The 19,842-nt window shown below is 45.1% G+C and overlaps 1 protein-coding gene across 1 annotated transcript; it reads right to left on the bottom strand.

The window, feature by feature from the left end:
* Positions 1-957: 957 nt before the first annotated feature.
* On the bottom strand, positions 958-5,495 carry FOXI3 (forkhead box I3). The gene is made up of 2 exons (XM_070403474.1): positions 4,886-5,495; positions 958-1,574 (listed from the first exon to the last, which is right to left on the bottom strand). The coding sequence occupies exons 1-2, from the start codon at positions 5,493-5,495 to the stop codon at positions 958-960; spliced, it is 1,227 nt and encodes a 408-aa protein (XP_070259575.1).
* Between the last annotated feature and the right edge of the window lie 14,347 nt (positions 5,496-19,842).

The raw sequence follows: 19,842 nt of genomic DNA, 5'->3' as shown, positions 1-19,842 counted from the left end.
TCTCAAGTGACATTTATTTCAACTGGAATCTTTGGTCAAATGTGATCTAGCTCATTCCTACTCTCTATGCACTGTCTACCCTCAGGAACTAGAAACACAAAGCTGCAAGCACCAGCCCTGGAGCCAGACTGCCTGGACCTGACCCTGCCCTGCTGCACGGCTGGTACCTGCATGGCCTGGAGTGAGCCACCTGACATCCTGGTGCTTCACAGCCTCATATGAAAATGAAGCGGTAATATCACCTGTCTCCCAGGCTGTGCGGGTTAATGAGTGCAGTGTCCAGCAGTGCTGGCATACAGGGCTTGCTTGGGTAGTTTTATTGCTATTAGTATCTACCATGTACCAGATGCTGAGCATGAGTAAAGGGGACTCATGAGCTGATGGAACTCATGGCTTTTGGGGGTTTCCCAGTACAGTATTTTTTAAACTTTAATTAGCAACCAAGAATTCCAATGGAGGTTTCCTATGAAAATACAGATCTGTCTTTTCTAGGAAAATCAGAATGCTGCCAGGCAGAAGGAAAGAATTAGCTGCCCACAGCAGCCTTCAATGGGTCAGTCCCAACTCTTCCCTGATGCTTCCAATGCCAATTGCTATCTTTTCCTCCCCAATAATGTCATTCACTTTTTTTTTTAGCTGGCCATGTACACATTTGAGCTTGTAACCCTGATCTACAGTGATGAACGGAACAGATGTGGTCCCTTGTCCTCACAGGGCTCACAGGTGCTATCATCGTAGGACAGAGTGGGATGGCTATCTCTTCAGGGAGGCCCTACCCTGAGCAATCTGGAGAAGCTTGCTGGGTTGTAGAAAGAGTTGTCTACTATACCCAGGCTACTCCCAGGTGTGGTTAATGGACCAGATCAGCCAGGAGCTCCAGAGAAACGCAGAACCTGCTCCAGATCAGCCGCCTTGGAATATGGATTTTAACAAGATCTCAGGTGTGCATCTTCAAGTCTATACCTCAGAGCCCTCCCGCGGGTAGATGATGCTGTTGACCATGCTGAAGTTGTAGAAAGGCGGGCTGAAGGGACTGCTCTGCCCCGCACCAGTGCTGGCAGGGAAAGGGCTATAATAGGAAGATCTCTGGCTGCTGCTGTTGCTGGTGCTGGTGCTCAGTTGCAAGTTGTCTGAGGCTTCCGAGACGGAGCTGGCGGGAAACGTGCTGCTGGAGGGCAGGTGGGCCCCCTGGATCCCTAGGGGGTGGCCACCAGCGACAGCTCTCTGGGTGCTCCCACTGCTGCTGACATTCAAGGTGCTGAGGCTGCTGAAGAAGGTGTTGAGGCAAGGGGTGGAGGTGAGCACAGGCCCTCCAGGGGAGGAGACACTCTTGGAGCCCTCAGGAGGCTCTGGAGACTGGGAAGGCCTCAGCAGAGCAGAGGGGCTGTCTCCTTCCGGCTTCCCACCCGCTCCAGCCCCTAATCCTGAAGACAGACCCTCTTCCGATTTTGACGTCCCTGCAGCCACTGCAGAGCTGCTGCTGGCCTCAGAGCGGCGCTTTCGCTTCCGGCGGAAGTTCCCGTTATCAAACATTTTCTCACAGTTTGGATCCAGGGTCCAGTAATTACCTTTCCCTGTGGAGATGAGAAAGACAGGTGTTAGAGAAGGAGATAGTTTATGCCTGCTCATTCAGCTTCTATTTCCAGAGAAGGAGGGCAGACTTTCATTAAACGCTGATGAAGATGCTCAGTCCACTATACTGTCTAGAGCAGCGGTTCTCAACCTGTGGGTCGTGACCCCTTTGGGGGTCGAACGAGGACCCTTTCACAGGGGTCGCCTAAATACATCCTGCATATCAGATATTTACATTACGATTCATAACAGTAGCAAAATTACAGTTATGAAGTAGCAACGAAAATAATTTTATGGTTGGGGGTCACCACAACATGAGGAACTGTATTAAAGGGTCGTGGCATTAGGAAGGTTGAGAACCATTGGTCTAGAGTTATCCATATGGGGGAGATTTTATTTACCTTCAAAGAGAAATCTGGTACAAAGAGGTTCTATCTGCCTTCACCTCCTCCTGGCAGTGTCTGCTACTTAAATTTTAAAACCTAATTCAATTCAAAAGGCACTTATAATTACCCAACACCCTCCCTTCTAGATCCAAATGGAGTGGCCTCGCAAAATCCTGGTGCTACTTAATAGGGATAAGAATAGCCCCCACCTCATAGGTTGGTTGAGAGGATTAAATGACATCTTTGCCCAGTAGCTGGCAGCACACAGTAAGCAGTGCAAAAACAGTATCTGCTATCATTGTTATTTGCTGAAAGTATATAACAATTGTCCCTAAAAATACTCCACTGGAAAAAAGGCAACCTCAAATACTTAATCCTGTGCCTTGCTGAACAAAAAAGACAGCAGTTAGTACTCAGCAACCACCTGTATTAGCGTCTTGGATGGCATGTTTGGAGGACAAGGGAACTCCTCTCCTAGAGCCTCTGTATCCCTCACCCTAGGCAGGAGGTGCCCCCATATCTCTTCCAGGTTTTCCCTCCACTGGGCAAATCTCAGGGATCAGGGCCCCATTTAATGCAGGCAGTGCTAGTCTCCTACTTAGAAGATGTCACTCACAATTTATCTAACACAATCAACTTGGAGGATTTTATCTTCCCAAAGCTCTTTTTACTTCTGGCAAAATCAACTGTCGGTGTTGAAAGTACTATTAAGCACTTATTCTGTACTTAGTGCCTTGCATGGACAGCCTATGTTACTCCCCACAGCTCCATGGAGATAGGTAATTTATTGCCTCCATTTCTCAGATGGGAAACCTGAGGTGCAGACTGGTTAGTAACCTGCCGTATTCCCAGTTAACAACAGTAGAGCCAGGAATGCTCTACCAGTGATGGCGAACCTTTTGAGCTCAGTGTGTCAGCATTTTGAAAAACCCTAACTTAACTCTGGTGCTGTGTCACATATAGAAATTTTTTGATATTTGCAACCATAGTAAAACAAAGATGTATATTTTTGATATTTATTTTATATATTTAAATGCCATTTAACAAAGAAAAATCAACCAAAAAAATGAGTTCGAGTGTCACCTCTGACACGCGTCATAGGTTCGCCATCACTACTTCTAGATCTAGACTCTGCATACCTCACTACCTCCACAAACTAACACACACGCCTCACACCCATTTTCTCCACTGACACAGTCTCTGTAAAAAGTCTCAGAAAAAAATGTATTCACAACTACCATCTCAATAATGCCCTCACCTATCAGGGTAATTATATTGTGCCACCTTCATACCAAGCACTTTGACAAGACACTCTACAGATCCTTGAGCTTTTGGAAGGTCTGAGTAGTGAATGTAAAGTTTACGTGACCATCTCAGGTGCTTTAGAGGCAGAGTTGGAAGATGCACATCTAGAACTGCACGCCTGGTTCAATGCAGTAATCACCAGCCACACGTGGCTGATGGGCATCTGAAAAGTGGCTAATCCGAAGCAAGATGTGGGGTAGGACACACAGGGTTCTGAAGACTTGGTACCAAAAAGTAATATGAAGTACCTCACTAATAATTTTTATGTTTGTTATAGGTTGAAACAAATTTTGTTTTACATAAAAAAAAAACACATTAAGATGAAATTCACCGGTTTCTTTTTATTAATGTGGCTACTAGAAAACTTAGTCACGTGGTTTATACTGTATTTCTATTGGAAACCACTGCTCTCCCATGACTTTAGGTACGAGTACTCTAGGGTATTTATATAATTTACCCAAGATTCTAAATCTCTGGAGTGTGCAACTGAAAGGGTTTCTATTCCTTTTCTTTTTCCATCACAACTCTGTCCATACCTCCCTTGTCCTGGGCTCCATCTGAAAACCTCAAGTAGGATTCTGTTTCTCTCTTGTTTTCAGCTTTTCCCCACCTCCACTTCCCAGGTAGAGGGAAACAATTACAGCACTCCACTGTACCCCAGCCCTCTTCACCTCAGGGCTCAGATCAGAAAGAAGCAAATTGGGGGGGGGGGGGGGGGGGGAAGAGTTATTTTTTTGCATTTTCAAATACTTAAAGTACGAAAACCACAATTTGCAGGACTCAGCTGAAGCTCTCTGATCCCTGTCTCGTGTCTTTGCCACTTATCCTCTAAGCAACGGTTCTCAACCTGTGGGTCGAGACCCCTTTGGGGGTCGAACGACCCTTTCACAGGGGTCGCCTAAGACCATCGGAAAACACATATATAATTACATATTGTTTTGTGATTAATCACTATGCTTTAATTATGTTCAATTTGTAACAATGAAAATACATCCTGCATATCAGATATTTACATTACGATTCATAACAGTAGCAAAATTACAGTTATGAAGTAGCAATGAAAATAATTTTATGGTTGGGGGTCACCACAACATGAGGAACTGTATTGAAGGATCGCGGCATTAGGAAGGTTGAGAACCACTTTAGAACCACTAAAGGTAGGCAGAGGATCTGCTTTGTGAAGGACACCAGAGGCTCAGGAAACGTGCTGGTGCGGGAAGCTCTCACCACCTCTTTTGTGAAACGTGACGGGATTCTCAGCTCAACCGAATCCCTTTATAGTCGCTTTCATCTGAGAGCTCCCTGGTTCTCAGTCTACTTCCCCTCCAGCGGCACGGGCTCAGACCCGCCAGCCTCTCCGAGTGGAGACTGGAAATTGGGGGTGAGGGGCGAGCTTCTCCCTCCCCGGGTCCTCTGAAACTTTTCTTTGTCCTGTGGTTTCTCCTCGCCCCAATCAGACGAAGTTTGGGTGGTTATTCCTCCACTGGCTCTCATCCCCAGTTAGAACCAGAAGACTCCGCATGGATCTCAAGTCAGCCACGCCGTGAACACCCACCCACCCTGTCCGCGCGCGCTTCCCTGCGCTCCGGCCCGGAAGGAAGCACCTGTCCAGCCGCCCTCACCTGGGTCATCCTCGTCGCGGGGCACCTTCTTGAAGCAGTCGTTGAGCGACAGGTTGTGGCGAATGGAGTTCTGCCAGCCCGCCTTGCTGCGCTGGTAGAAGGGGAAGCTGTCGGCCACGTACTGGTAGATGTGGCTGAGCGTGAGCTTGCGCTCGGGCGCGCTCTGAATGGCCATGGCGATGAGCGCCGAGTAGGAGTAGGGCGGCCGCACCATCTTCATCAGGTCCTCGCGGCTGGCCATGGACAGCCAGCCCAGGTCGCAGGGTGCGGCGGGCCCCGAGGGCGCGGCGGGCGCGGCCTGCGCGAGGGACCGCTGGGCACAGGCGAAGGTGCCGGCGGCGGTCGGCGGCTGCAGGAAGGGCCCGGCTGCGCCCCTGGACGGCGGCGGCGGCGGGGCGCCCAGGTACGCGGCTGCGGCGGCGCCCGGAGAGGCGCCCGCGCTCGGCCCGTTGAGCCACAGGTAGGGGTTGGCGGCGGCGGCGGGCGGGGCGGCGTAGTCGGCCAGTCCGTAGGGCGCCCTTGCTGCCGGGGGGGCGCCCGGGGCGGCGGCGGCCGGGGGCAGGCCGGGCTGCGAGTAGACGCCGAAGTTGTCGCCGCAGTAGAGAGACATGTCGGTGGACGCCGGCGGCTGCGGGGCGGCGGCTGCGGGGGGCGAGCGGGGCTGGTCTCGCCGCTCAGGCAAGAGCATCCCTCTGGGAGCCAAGCCCGCGGCGCTCGGCCCGCAATCTGTGACCGTCGCTCTGGGCTGGGGCGGGCGGATGCGCGGGGCGCCGGCGAGCCGGCCTCTTATACCTGTCGGCGCGCAGCCCCCGGGCCGGGTTGGGCGGTGGCCCCGGGCGGGTTCGCCTCCCCCGCCCCGCCCCGCCCCACCTGCCGCGCGGCGGGGTAGTGCGTCCCGCCCTTGCAGCCCCTCCTCTCTGGGCCCGGAGCCCGCAGCCGGGGAGGCCGGGGGAGACTGGCGACTCTAGGTGTAAGACGAAGAGGACCCCTTCCTAGCTAATATATTCTTAGCACAATCATGAAATAAAATAACGAATATGAAAACAAAGAGATGATAACCAAGAGCACAAATATTTCTCTTAAGTCCGTGCGTTAACTTTGGATGGCCGCTCAGCCACCTGTCTAATTCCCTGTGGTTTTTCCACCTCCAGCCTCTGCACTTTTTGTGATTGAGGTGCAAGATTCAGGTCTGGTCTCAACTGATCCGCTACCGGCTGAGCATAATGGATGTGATTTACAACTCTTTGGGATACAGTACAGAGCAGTTCATATTAACAGGCATCCTCTGATCAGAGGGACTGAAATCGGTATTTAATTTCTCTAAACATATAACTATTTGTTCGTTCACATTCGGGCCGTATTTGTTCATTTTTATGTCTGCTGTGTGCATTCCTTCCGTGTGATTAGTTGTCTTCAAAAGCAGAAGGGTGAATGTTTCAAAGACATTTAAATAAGTGGGTTCGGAATTAGCATTTTAAAGCCAAGTTTAATTTATACTGTGTGCAAGAAGCGCTCTTTAAAAAGAAGAAAAGAAGGAAGGGGAGGAGGAGGAGGGAGAAGGGGAGACGGAGGGGGTAGGAGGTCACAAATTACGTGTTACTTTTGTAAAAACGTACTTTTACAAACTACTTCTGTAAATTCTCAAATGCGGTTCCTGCCTGGGAAAACAAACAAAACCAATATAATCCTGTAGCCACACCACATGCCACGAAATCATTATTTATTGGCTCCCAGCAACAATAAGAAAATTGTTGGGGTTTTTTTTTTTACAAATTAAAACTCTCCCTAAATATGTTCTTAATCTCAGACAGGTCTGAGATTCTCATTTAAGAAAGAGGGGAGAGGAAACCTTTTCCCCCTACTTGCCAGTTGCAGACTGGCAGCTCAGAGTACTTAATCCTGAATCCACACACCTCCCAGCTTGCACTTATTTTCATGAGAAAATTAGTTATGTACTTGGGGAAAAATGATCATCTTTTGCAGATAACTTCAGGGGGGCAAATGAAATCTAGAACTACTTAACTAGCAAATTTTGGTACCTGAGACCCAAATCACACTTCCAATGTAACTATTTTCCCATCTTTTCTGGAACCAGAAAGGAATTATTTGCCAACTCTTAAAGCACACTATTTCTTTCAATCTCCTGACAAATGCTATAGAGTGGAATAGTGATTGCCTTCATTGAATTTTGATTTAACGGTCTAAATGTTTCTTAAGTTAGATAAGCATGGGCTCCCCCCTCCCCCCCATATAGCCCTAAATGAAGTTGTTTTGTTCTGTTATTCTCTTGGGGTGTTAATAAGGATGACAAGTATAGTCCAGGAAATTGGAAAGTAATTTTTAAAGAGATATAATGCCCAAGTTTAACTTTTATTTTTTCTTGAAGGTAACAGTCTAAACTAAATAGAGAAAGTCCAAAAGAAAAGCTGGGACCCTGGCCAGTTTGGCTCAGTGGCTAGAATGTCAGCCTGCGGACTAAAGGTCCGTGGGTTCAATTCCAGTCAAGGACACATACCTTGGTGGCACACTTGCCAATCTATGAGACACACAGATGTTTCCCTCTCTCTGCCTCTCCCTTTACCTTCCACGCTCTCTGAAAATCAATAGAAAAAAAATGTCCTCAGGTGAGGATTAACAACAACAACTACAAAAGCTGGGAACCTAGATGGCAATAAATTAGGAAAAATTTGGAACAACCTTCCCTTTAGTAATTAGTGTCCTTAAGACTATACCTTCCCTTATTTTTTAGCAAATTGCTTACCCATACACACTTTGCAGTTTTGTAGGGTTATTTTTAAGTCTAATTCTCAATTGAATAGCTCCAAATTATTCTGAGAGGCCATAATTGCAGATTTTTGTTTCTTGCTTTGATTAAAGGTTTTGCCTACTAGAGATACTGTACAGTATTTGTTCCTTAACTATACATTATCTTTTTCGGTCTTCAGTTTTATTTAAAAATGACAGAGCCACCTAGTGGCTCTTTGCCGCTGTTACAGCGTCTGTCTGGGGTATCTAGAAGTTACTTTTCTATTTTCAATCATATCTTAATTAGGCAAGATTAAAACTATTCTTGGTCATAGCCTGTGTTTTTTAATGTCAAAATGATAATAATGTTTTAAAATCTCTATTTTAAAGATTAAACAAATTTTAAAAAACAAGTTCCCCATAGTATTTTGTCAAAATGTCTTTTCACAGAAAGATATAATCAAGGCAATTGATTAATGTATCTCGGCCGGTATAAAATAAGGATGGACTGTTCAATATTTTCATCACTGGAAAATAAACATTTGGGATATTATTCTATGCAAAAAAATCTTTATTTTTCACTAACATTTTATAACATTTTTGTTCTTCTTTGAAATAGCTGAGTGATTTACAGTATAATGGAATGCTGTCACTTAAAATAAATTATGTAACAGAATATAAAATGTATTACACTCATTAATTTATAGCATCATAGAAACATTGGCACATTAGTGTCTGCTAGTATTTTTACACATTTCCAGAGGAAGCAAATGTTAATATAAATTGGAAATATCCTCAGTGCTCTTAACTTCTAATGGCTGCCAACTTAGAAGAACACTGAGCTGTGCACAGAGTCAGGCCTCCTATCTCGGCATCATGTGTACCTGTATCATCTATGAAAAAGCCACAGGTGGAAATAATGGAATCTGCTCATGTCTCCTACTTGGTCTTCCACCTTGCATGAGGTTTTTTCAAGACAAATTCTTTTTAAAAAAATATTCACCCATGCCCTGACAGGCTTGGCTCAGTGGATAGAGCGTCGGCCTGCGGACTGAAGGGTTCCAGGTTCGACACCAGTCAAGGGCATGTACCTTGGTTTCGGGTACATCCCCAATAGGGGGCGTACAGGAGGTAGCTGATTGATGTTTCTCTCCCATTGATGTTTCTAACTCTCTATCCTTCTCCCTTCCCCTCTGTAAAAAAATCAATAAAATATATTTTTAAAAAAAACATTCACCCAGGAATATGTTTATTGATTCTAGAGAGAGGGGAAAGGAGAGGGTGAGTGAGAGAGAAAGAGACACATCAATGTGAACAAGAAACATTGATAGGTTGCCTGCCGCATACATCCTGACCGGGGTTAAACCTGCAACCTAGGTATGTGCCGTTGGAAAACGCCCCAACCAACTGAACCACATGGGCCAGAGCAAAGACAAATCCTTTTATGTAATTTTGTTTTTTAAACACCTTGCCCACCATAGGATAAACATACATCAAATTTAAAAAAAAAATAGTATCTATTGAATTAAAGAATTACTAATAAATACCACATGAAATATACATAAGCCCACTCAAGGATGTATAAAGTCATGGACACACACACACGGGACTTGGGAAAATTTTCTATAACAAAAAAGAATACAGTAGAAGCATTACTTACATGTGGAGGGATAAGCCCAACTCAAAATAATTTACTAGATTAATGGGAAAAAATTTTAGAAAACATCTGTTTTGTTCTCAGTGAGACATAAGAAAGCTTGGCTTTTATGAAACAAAAAATCGGACTAGGATAAAAGGTAAACTCTGGTGCAAATAGGGATGAAACAGGAGCTGGAAGACATGAGAAAAGATACAGGATAACTTGAATTGTAGTTGAAGAGCAGTTTAGAATAATGAGGTGAGACTAACTACCACATAGGTCAAATATATAAGATGAATTAGTGAATTTATTGTTTTGGTGAGGAAAAGATAGATTATTTAAAAAAATATGCTGAAATGACCAGACCTGGACCCATTAGTTCATTCCTTACTTGCTGTAATTTATTTCCAATTTTCGACCACTCTATTGGTTCTCATTTTAGAGCTGGCAGTGTCATCAATGAGGGGCCAGCTGAAGAGCCTTTGTCTCCTCCCATCTATACCTCAAAGACTGTGACTTACAGGGGACTGAAGCAGAACTCAGAGGGACCATTCGTTTGTTCCTTTAACAAAGGGCTCTACTTACTGAGTGATGAGAAACTGAGGCAGCCCTTTTCTCCCAGAACAGTAAGCTTTCCACCAATTTGGAATTCGTCTCCTATTCAATACTTTTTCCTTGGAAGCCCTTAATATTGATGTTGCCAAATTGTCCCAGCCAGTCACCCACTCAGCCCCTGGGGGTCGGGGAAGACTGGGGTGAGCTGCAAGTACAAAGCGGGACAAAAATCAAATCAGGGAGTCTCAGAAGCAGGGGCATGGCCCAGAGATAACCCAGCCTCATGCAGCTGACCCCAAGGCTCATGACCCTCTTCCCACTGCAACACTAGGCACAGGAAGTGTAGCAAAAGGGATAAATCCTGAGGAGTGTGGAAGCCTGAAGCATCTGGGGATACCACAGACGTTCCATGTAATTAATCCAGAAAAAAAATAATCAATCAGCCAAAACATTGGGCTCCAACCAATTCCTTTGAACAATTATGGATCTGCATCCCCTCCCCTCCCCCTGAAGCTCTTCGGTTGCCTCCCTGCCCCTCCCTGCTCCTCTGGAATGCTTCCTGGCCTCTGGCTATTAGCCCATTCCTCAGCTAACTTCTCAGACTCTTCCTTCTGCTCCAGGCTTCCAGAGTGTCTTCAGCTTTCCTTCAGCATTTGCTGTGCACAGCTCCCTGCCCTGGGGCCACCTTAAGAGAAGGTTACAGGTGCACCACTGCTCCCTCCTCTGGGCAAGAAGGCCCTCTAGCCCTGCTGTCATGCTGGGTGCTGCCCACATACGCCTGGATGGCTCAGCCAACAACCTGGCCCTTATTTCCAGGAACCAACTCCTCTTCTCCAGGTCAGTACTCACTATACTGGGTGTTACCAGATGGGGACCTCACTTTTTTTTAGAGCTAACAATTAAGGAACAGGTACTAAATACTTGGCACTGTCTCATTTAATTCTCACAGCAGTGCTATCAGATCAGAACCGTTAGCCCACATCTTACAAGCAGCAGGCAGTAAGGAATTCTGCTGTGATCTCCCTGCTCCTGAGTGTGCAGTCGAGATTCAACCCCAGGCCACCTGGCTGTGCAGCCCATGCCCTAGTTACCGCCTCCAGTGTTTCTCCAGTGCCCAGTGCAGTGCCTGACGTTAATGCACGCTCAATCATTGTTTATTGCTTGACTAAATTAAAGAGCTTTTTAAAAAAGTATAAAAATGGAAAAAGTCTCACCCTACAACCTCCTACCCCTCTTTCCTCTCAGCAAAGGCAGTTGCTGGCTCTCAGTGTCTTCTGTTTTCCTTCAGAATGTTCTGAGGTGCTTACCCACACAGCCGTACACATTTCACAGTGTACAAAAGTGAAGCCCGTGCTACTCGCATGGCTCTGCACCTTCCACGTTCATGAATATTTGTTGGATCACTTTCCAAAACAGCCCAGATGTCCCTGCGTGAGCCTAATTCTACCCACCTGGCAATCCTTTCCTGGGGTCTCAGTGAGGACCCACCGGTATGGCTGTGTGAGTGGCCCATAGCCCGTGTCTGCTCCAGTTTGTTTGTGTCTCTCCTTACATGTTGGGCAATATTTTGAATTTAACTTCTTTTTTATGTGTCTTTGGATTATTTCCTTGTTTCAAAAAGATGGCTTAGCTCTGGCTGGTTTGGCTCAGTGGATAGAGCATTGGCCTGTGGACTGAAGGGGCCCAGGTTTGATTCTGGTCAAGGGCACTATCCCCAGTTGCGGGCTCTATCCCCAGTCGGGGGCATGCAGGAGGCAGCCGATCAATGATTCTCTCTCATCGTTGATGTTTCTATCTCTCTCTCCCTCTCCTTTCCTCTCTGAAATAAATAAAAAAAAAAAAGATTTTTTTAAAAAAAGATGGCTTAATTTACTTATGACAGGAAACCCCTAGCTGGGGTTTGCTGGGCTGGTGAGTGTGTGTGACTTTAATGTCTGACTCTGACAGTGCTACCCGAGGCCACTGTCCTACCACAGCCGGTGCCCCTGCTTTCCTTCACCTTCGCTCGCACTGGCTTTGTCTTTTTATTTTTGCCAATCTTAAAAGCACAACAATATTTCTCAAAATTATTTTCATTATGAATGAATTTCAGTACCTTGTCATATGTCATTTTAATTTCTTTTTTGTGAACTGCCTGTTTTGATATTTTGCCCATTTTTCTGTTTGTGTATCTTTTTTAATTGATGGGTCCGAGCTCTTCACAATTAAGCATATCAAGACTGTAGCAAATCATGTAAAACTGTCCCTTCTCTTAGGATTTGTGGTAACTTGCTGTCCTGGCTGTTTTCTTTTCCCTTCTACATCTTCCTCAAGGACATCTGTGTCTCACCTCATCCTTCAAACAGTGTTTTCTTCCCTCAGGTTCCTAACTTCATCCCTCTTATTTTTCTTCTACACATTCTTCATAGGTTGCCACAGCTCCCTCTATGGCTTTAGAACAGTGATGGCGAACCTATGACACGCGTGTCAGAGGTGACACGCGAACTCATATTTTTTGTTGATTTTTGTTTGTTAAATGGCATTTAAATATATAAAATAAATATCAAAAATATAAGTCTTTGTTTTACTATGGTTGCAAATATCAAAAAATTTCTATATGTGACACAGCACCAGAGTTAAGTTAGGGTTTTTCAAAATGCTGACACGCCGACCTCAAAAGGTTCGCCATCACTGCTTTAGAATCTGCAGTGGGCATGGTTTGTTGTAGCTGTGATGGCCTGTTTAATAGCCCTACAGGAAAAGCTCATTATCCCTGGTCCTTGAGGATAGGCCGGCCTGTGAGCTTCTCACTGCTCCTGTGATCTATCTGAGGTGCTGAGTGATGTCAGACAGGTCATTTAAGATCTTCATCAGGACTTCTGCAGGTTATCCTTCTTCACAGGGATTGCTTTCTGTGCAGAAATTGTAGTCCTGAAATGGCCACTTTTGGTACCATGAGAGAGAGCCTGCCTACGAATGCAGGTGACCCCACGTCAAGTTAAGTGACAGAAGTGAAAACATCCTGGGTCCAAGATTTGAATCCTTTCATCCAGAATCCTCCTTTACCCCCTACCCTTGAACTTCCTGATTTCGTTAGCCAACAAATTTTCTTTTCATTTAATAACTTAGGATGGTGTTTGTTATAGGCTAAGTCATGTCTCCCCACCCCACCCCCAAATTAATATGTTGATATTCTAGCTCCTGCTAGAGAGATGGGGTCTATCTATTTGGAGATAGGGTCTTTAAAGAGTTCATTAGGGCCTGGCCAGTATAGTTTAGTAGTTGAATATCGACTTATAAACCAGAAGGTCACGATTCAATTTCCAGTCAGGGCACAAGCTCAAGTTGCAGGCTCAATCCCCAGTAAGGAGGTTGCAGGAGGCAGTCAATGAATGATTCTCTCTCCCTTTCCCTTCCTCCCTGAAATTAATAAAAATATTTTAAAATATTTTTGAAGTAAAATGAGGTCATCAGGGTGGGCCCTAACCCAATGTGACTTTGTCCTTTTAAGAAGTGGTCAGGACAGACATACATGCACACACAGAGAGAAGCCATGTGAAGATACTGGAAGGAGACAGCCATCTACAAGCCGAGGAGAAAGGCCTCAGAGGTACCAACCCCACTGACACCTTGATCCTGAATTTCTAGCTCCGATATACGAAGAAATCGATTTCTGTTGTTTAAGCCAGTCGGTCTATGGTACTGGTACTTTATTTTGGCAGCTTGAGCTGATTGATTGATACAGGTGAGTTTTTGTCTCTTTCTAAAGAAAGTGCTGGTGACTCTCCAGATCTCTTCCATGTGCTCCTGGCCCAGTAAATAACTCCTACTGGATATATTTTTTTTCATTTTCTTACAATTCACCTCAAGTACAACATGTCTAAGCAGGTCATCATAATTTTCTTAAAGTCTATTTCTCCTTCTGTATTCCATATCTCTCTGAAGGGCCCCATTCTACCCTTGACCCAGGTATCTAAGTCAGAAACCAGAAATTCTTCTCCCTTCACTCTCTCTGTCCTACTTGCAACACTAAGGTTTAGGCCACCATCATCTGTCTCCTGGATTATTGAAGTTGGCTTCTAATTGGCCTCCCTGCCTCCTCTTGTCACTGTCCAATCAATCCTCTCTACATACCACTCTCATAATGATTCTATGAAAGTAATAAACCCTCTCCTGCTTTCATCTCTTTAGTGGCTCCCACTACTAATTTTGTTTTGTTTTGTTTTTTTGTTTTTTTTAGTAAGGGAGAGGGAGAGAGATAGAAACATCAATGATGAGAGAGAATCATTGATCAGCTTCCTTCTACATGTCCCTCACTAGAGATTGAGCCCACAAGCCAGGCATGTGCCCTTGAACAGAATTGAACCTGGGACCCTTCAGTTCGCAGGCCGATGCTCTATCCACTGAGCCAAAATATCCAGGGCTATTTGTAGGCAATTTTTAAAATATCAGAACAAAATTACAACAATAAACACTTGTAAAATAAAACTAGTATTTCACATGTAGAATAATAAATATTTAAAACTACTTTCACATGTGGCACTCTAATGAATAGGGAGATTTAGACCCAAATTATAAAATGTGTCTAGTCATTATCTGGAAACATTTTATATTTTAAAACTCCTAATGTTATAGGAAATATTTTATATTACTTCTGTCAAGGTTTCAGTTAAGTGTTGGTTACAGGTATGGAAAGAGCAGGCAGCCAAGTTCAATCATAGTAGGTTTTCCTTGTTCAGAAGGGCAATGGTAGGCAGGATATCTGCAGTGACCACAGTTGACTAAACTGAATATGGGGGGAAGTGAATATAGAAGGGGTCTGATTTTCTTCTCGACAGATTAGGTTTTTCTGTTACTTTGCTCCTATGCGTTACTTATCCACTGTGGGGCTCATTAAAATTTTAATTAGTCACTTGCATAACTTTTTAATTTGTGCCTAAAACCATCTGAGGGGCAGGGACCAGTTGGCTATCTCCTCATTCAGTCATTAGTCCCTAACACTGGCTAGAAGTACATGTCCAATAAATAATGAATGAATTTGGTTTAAATTTTATTTAAATTTTAGTGTAATATTAAGGCATTTTAGAATTGAGGAAATGTATTTGTTTTATCTGCTTAGTGGCTGCAGGACTGCTTTTTGAGTTTTATATATACCAGGTAAGCGCCAGGTGAAGTATAATGGCCCTGTTAGGTCTTAATGCTTCTTTTTTTTTAAATACATTTTTATTGATTTTTTTACAGAGAGGAAGAGAGAGGGATAGAGAGTTAGAAACATCGATGAGAGAGAAACATCGATCAGCTGCTTCCTGCACACCTCCTACTGGGGATGTGCCTGCAACCAAGGTACATGCCCTTGACCGGAATCGAACCTGGGACCTTCCAGTCCGCAGGCCGACGCTCTATCCATTGAACCAAAGCGGTTAGGGCAATGCTTCTTTGTTATATGCTTCCATAGCATTCTATACTCATCTTTTTAGGTTTCCTCCACATTTTTACTTTAGTTGTTCAGTGATTTGTCTTTCATTGCTATATGGTAATGAACTCACTGAGGTCCAGGATTATGGTTTACTCACCACTGTATATACTCACTGTCTAGCATAACATCTGGGTAGGCATTCAGATATTTGAGATTAGTAGAAATAAATGCCCTGGCCGGAAATTGAACCGTGACCTCCTGGTTCATATGTGACACTCAACCACTGAGCCATGCTCGCTGGGCTCTTTTTTTTTTTTTTTAATCCTTACCCAAGGAGTGAGGATATTTTTTCCATTGATTTTTTAGAGAGAGTGGAAGGGTGGGGAGGAGGGAGGGAGAGAGAGAGAGGGAGAGAGAGAAGGAGAAGGAGGAGGGGGAGGGGGAGGAAGGGAGAGAGAGAAAGAGGGAGAGAAGGAGAGGGAGGAGGGAGAGGAGGGAAGGGGAGAGAGAGAGAGAGAGAGAGAGAGAGAGAGAGAGAGATCATTGTGAGAGAGACGCACTGATTGGTTACAGCGGTTCTCAACCTGTGGGTTGCGACCTCTTTGGTGGTGGAACGACCCTTTCACAGGGGTCGCCTAAGACCATCGGAAAACACATTTGTCAAGGGTGGGGGGGATAAAAAGGGCACTTATGTAATACCCTTTGTAATACTTTTAGCAAAAATAAAAAAAATTAAAATAAAATATAAAAATAAATATTAAAAAAACACATATATAATTACATATTGTTTTAGTGATTAATCACTATGCTTTAATTATGTTCAATTTGTAACAATGAAAATACATCCTGCATATTAGATATTTACATTACAATTTATAACAGTAGCAAAATTACAGTTATGAAGCAGCAACGAAAATAACTTTATGGTTGGGGGTCACCACAACATGAGGAACTGTATTAAAGGGTCGCGACCTTAGGAAGGTTGAGAACAGCTGATCTAGAATGAAACCCTTGCTTTCTTTGCGGCAGGCTCCTGTTCCTGTCTTACGGGGCTTTGATGAACACAGGCAAAGGGACCCCTTCAGTCAGGTAACACATCTTTCTGTTGGCATTCAAGAAAGCCAGGCTGGCCTTCTCAGTGGATCTGGGTCTTTGTTCAGCAGTTAAAAGCTGTGCGTGTATGTCTAGGCAGCACCTTTCAAGGGCCGTCACTTTTACTCCGAAGCCAATGAGGCTTAGGTAGCTCCCAAGTTAGCAGAAAACACCCAGGCCCACGTCACCTGGAGGCTACGGAGACTGGGGACTGACAGGCTCACAGGAATCCCCGAGTGGAAAGAAAAACAAATACAAGCACCAACAAAGACAAAAGATATTGGACACTGGGCTACGTGCGATTTTATACATTTCGCGAATGACAAGCCCAGGGAGGCCTGTGTGGGGCCTCACACACTCAAGGGACCTAAATAACCACAAAGGATGGTCTGAAATGGAAACTTTCTAACTAAAAGCAGGCTTGTCCTAGGCTACAATCATCCCTGACAAAAATCAACCTTTGCTTTAATCGAGCCCATTGTCTTCTCGCACTGAAGACCACGTGCCTTTGGAAGGTCAGGGTATCTTTTTTTTTTTCCAGACCCTCAGGGTGTAACCTAGGCACCTGGGCGGACCACAATCCTCGCCCAGCGGATTAAAGAAGCATGTGCCTATCATTTCACCTTTTAGCCGATCCCAGCAATTTCCCCCGCCTCGCTTTCTCCCGCCTCCCTAATCTGTCATGAATGGATTTTATGTAAACCAGTTACGTCTTTCCCTTTGCTTCTAATGTACAACATAAGGTGCAGAACTGCCATTTTCCAGAGCATTTTTCTCAATCCCTTTAGATTTTGCTTCCCAGCAATTGTCAGTTTGGCTCAAATAAAGTCATAAAAATCCTCTACAGCAGTGGTTCTCAACCTTCTGGCCCTTTAAATACAGTTCCTCATGTTGTGTCCCAACCATAAAATTATTTTCGCTGCCACTTCACAACTGTAATGTTGCTACTGTTATGAATCGTAATGTAAATATCTGATATGCAGGATGGTCTTAGGCGACCCCTGTGAAAGGGTCATTCGACTGCCAAAGGGGTCGCGACCCACAGGTTGAGAACCACTGCTCTACAGGTTTGAATGTTTCTCACGTTGACAATTTTAACACATTTAATTCTGTATCAAATTTAAAGGTATTTTCCCCCCACTTTTCTCAGAAAAACTCAGAATCAGAGAAAAACTGGGAAGCTGATAGTAGGCGGATGCGAGATGCCCGCCAACTGCTCAGAGCCTGGGTCCCTCCGCCCGCCCGCCAGGGGGACCGGGGACAGCGCTGCCGCCGGCGCCGACACTCACCCTCGGCGCTGTCCCGGGCTGGTGGAAGTCCTCGGAGCGGCCGTCGCGGAAGGCCCGGCAGAGAGAGAGGCAGAGGAAGTCCAGCATCCAGCCAGCAGCTACGGCCTCGGCCTCCGCCACCAGGCCCGCGTCCTTCTCTTTCGCGGGGGCCGCCACCTCCACCTGGTCCTCGAGCAGCTCCTGGCACTCCACATGCTCCTCATAGTCTCCTGCCCGTTTCCCACAGCCCCGCCTCCCAGGGTCCCGCATCCGCCCCGTCCGCACGCCCCCGGGAGTCGCGGGACACTCCAGCCCCGTGGCCCCTGTTTTGTTTTTGTTAATCCTCACCCCAAGGTATTTTCCCATTGATTTTTTTTTTTTTTTTTTAGATGGAGTGAAAGGGAGAGGAGAGACAGAAAGAGAAACATCAATATGAGAGAGACGAGAGACATCGACTGGTTGCCTCCCACATGCACCCTGACCAGGGCTGAGGATCAAGCCTGCAATCAAGGTACATACCCTTGACCAAAATTGAACCCGGAACCCTTCAGTCCACAGGCTGACACTCTATCCACTGAGCCAAACCAGCTAGCGCTCCCACTGCTCTTAAGATAAAGTCCAGCCTGGCCAGCGTGGCTCAGTGGTTGAGCATCAAGTGATGAACCAGAAGGTCACGGTTAGATTCCTGGTCAGGGCACATACTCGGCTTGTGGGCTGATCCCTGGTGTGGGGCATGCAGGAAGCAGCTGATCAATGATTCTCCCCATCTCTATCCATCTCTCTATCTCTATCTCTCTATCTCTATCTCTCTATCTCCATCTCTCTCCCTTCCTCCCTCCTCTCTGAAATAAATAAAAGAAAAAGATACAGTCCAAACCCTGTAAGTGATCCTGGGAGAGGCAGCTCATTTTGTAAGCTGATCCAAAACTGAAAATAAACTCCTCAACTAATGATCAGCTTAGTAACAGTGATGCTCAGCTTAATGGTGCTTATTTTAAAATTAAGATGAAGACAAATTTCTACATTAGTAAAACAGTTTTAACCATCATGACAAACTGCAACTTACATGGGAATGGAAAAAGGCACGTAATTTCCCCATTTGATAGATTTGGCTGTTATTCACAAAGGTTGATTCAAGAAGCCATCCAAAGTAATCTTTAGGAACTGTTGTAAATTTGTGAAGACATAATCCAAGATTACATTCAAAAGGGGACGGAGCAAGGATTCTTGTGCCCTGACTACTGCCGCTGGATGCTGCCTGTGAAATCCTGACCCCAATCCTGTCTAGTGTTTTTCACGCTCTTCAAAATATTTCCAGCAAATATTTCAGGTGAGTTTATAACCCGGTTCATTTATAAATTTAAGAAATAGTTATTGAGAAGGACAGACTCTGTCCCTGGCTCCAAACAAACAGAATAAACCATGAGTCCCTACTCCCACATAGCTTCAGACAAGGAGGAGTTTCCACCCAAAATGACCCAGAGGACCAAGGGACCTAGGCTACAGGCTTACAGTTGTCAAGGTCACTGTATCTGGCTTGAGAATACTGCAATAATCTTGTCTTTTAAGGGTAAGTTGGGCTTTCAGAGGAGGAAGACTTATCTGTAAAATATGCTAACTTGCAAATCCTCACCAATCATGCAGATGATGTCCATGGAGACTGAAGTTTTTCTTATAAAGATTTAATTCTTCTCCTATCTTAAAAAGACAGACCTGGGGCTGCAAATGAAGCAGTAGTCACTGCCCAACACTTCATAATGTTGAAAAGATTGAGAAGACAGTGACCTATGGCTAACATAACTTGACAATTTAACTGCCTCGTGGATCCTCCGGCCTCTCTGCTGTGGCCAAGACTTCCCCAGTGTACACAGTGGATAGTGTTGGCTCTCCAGCCTGAATGAAGGGCGTTCATTCCTCCACTGAACCAGCCACAACCCCAGCACCCTCCATGCTTTTCCTAATGCATTGTTCCCATGTCTTGTCATGTTTTGCTATGAATGAATCAATAAATTAAAAAAATTACCGCCGGGAACAGTGTGGCTCAGTTGGTTGAGCGTTGTCCTGTGCAAAGAGCTTTTGATTCCTGGTCAGGGCACATGCCTGGGTTGCAGGCTGGATCCCCAGGATAGGGCGTACAGGAGGCAGCCAATTGATTCTCACATTGATATTTCTCTTTGAAATCAATAAAAACATATATATATATTTTTTAAGTTAAAAAGTCAGTTCTCTTCCTCAGATGTAGTGGATAGGTCAAGATATATCT

This window comes from Myotis yumanensis, unplaced genomic scaffold (genome assembly GCF_028538775.1).
Source record: "Myotis yumanensis isolate MYYU_CA2020_CCGP unplaced genomic scaffold, mMyoYum1.0.hap1 SCAF_2, whole genome shotgun sequence".
In the NCBI taxonomy this organism is placed as follows: Eukaryota; Metazoa; Chordata; class Mammalia; order Chiroptera; family Vespertilionidae; genus Myotis; species Myotis yumanensis.
The sequence above is the reverse complement of the archived record's forward strand: the minus strand, read 5'-3'. Positions and strand labels throughout refer to the sequence as shown.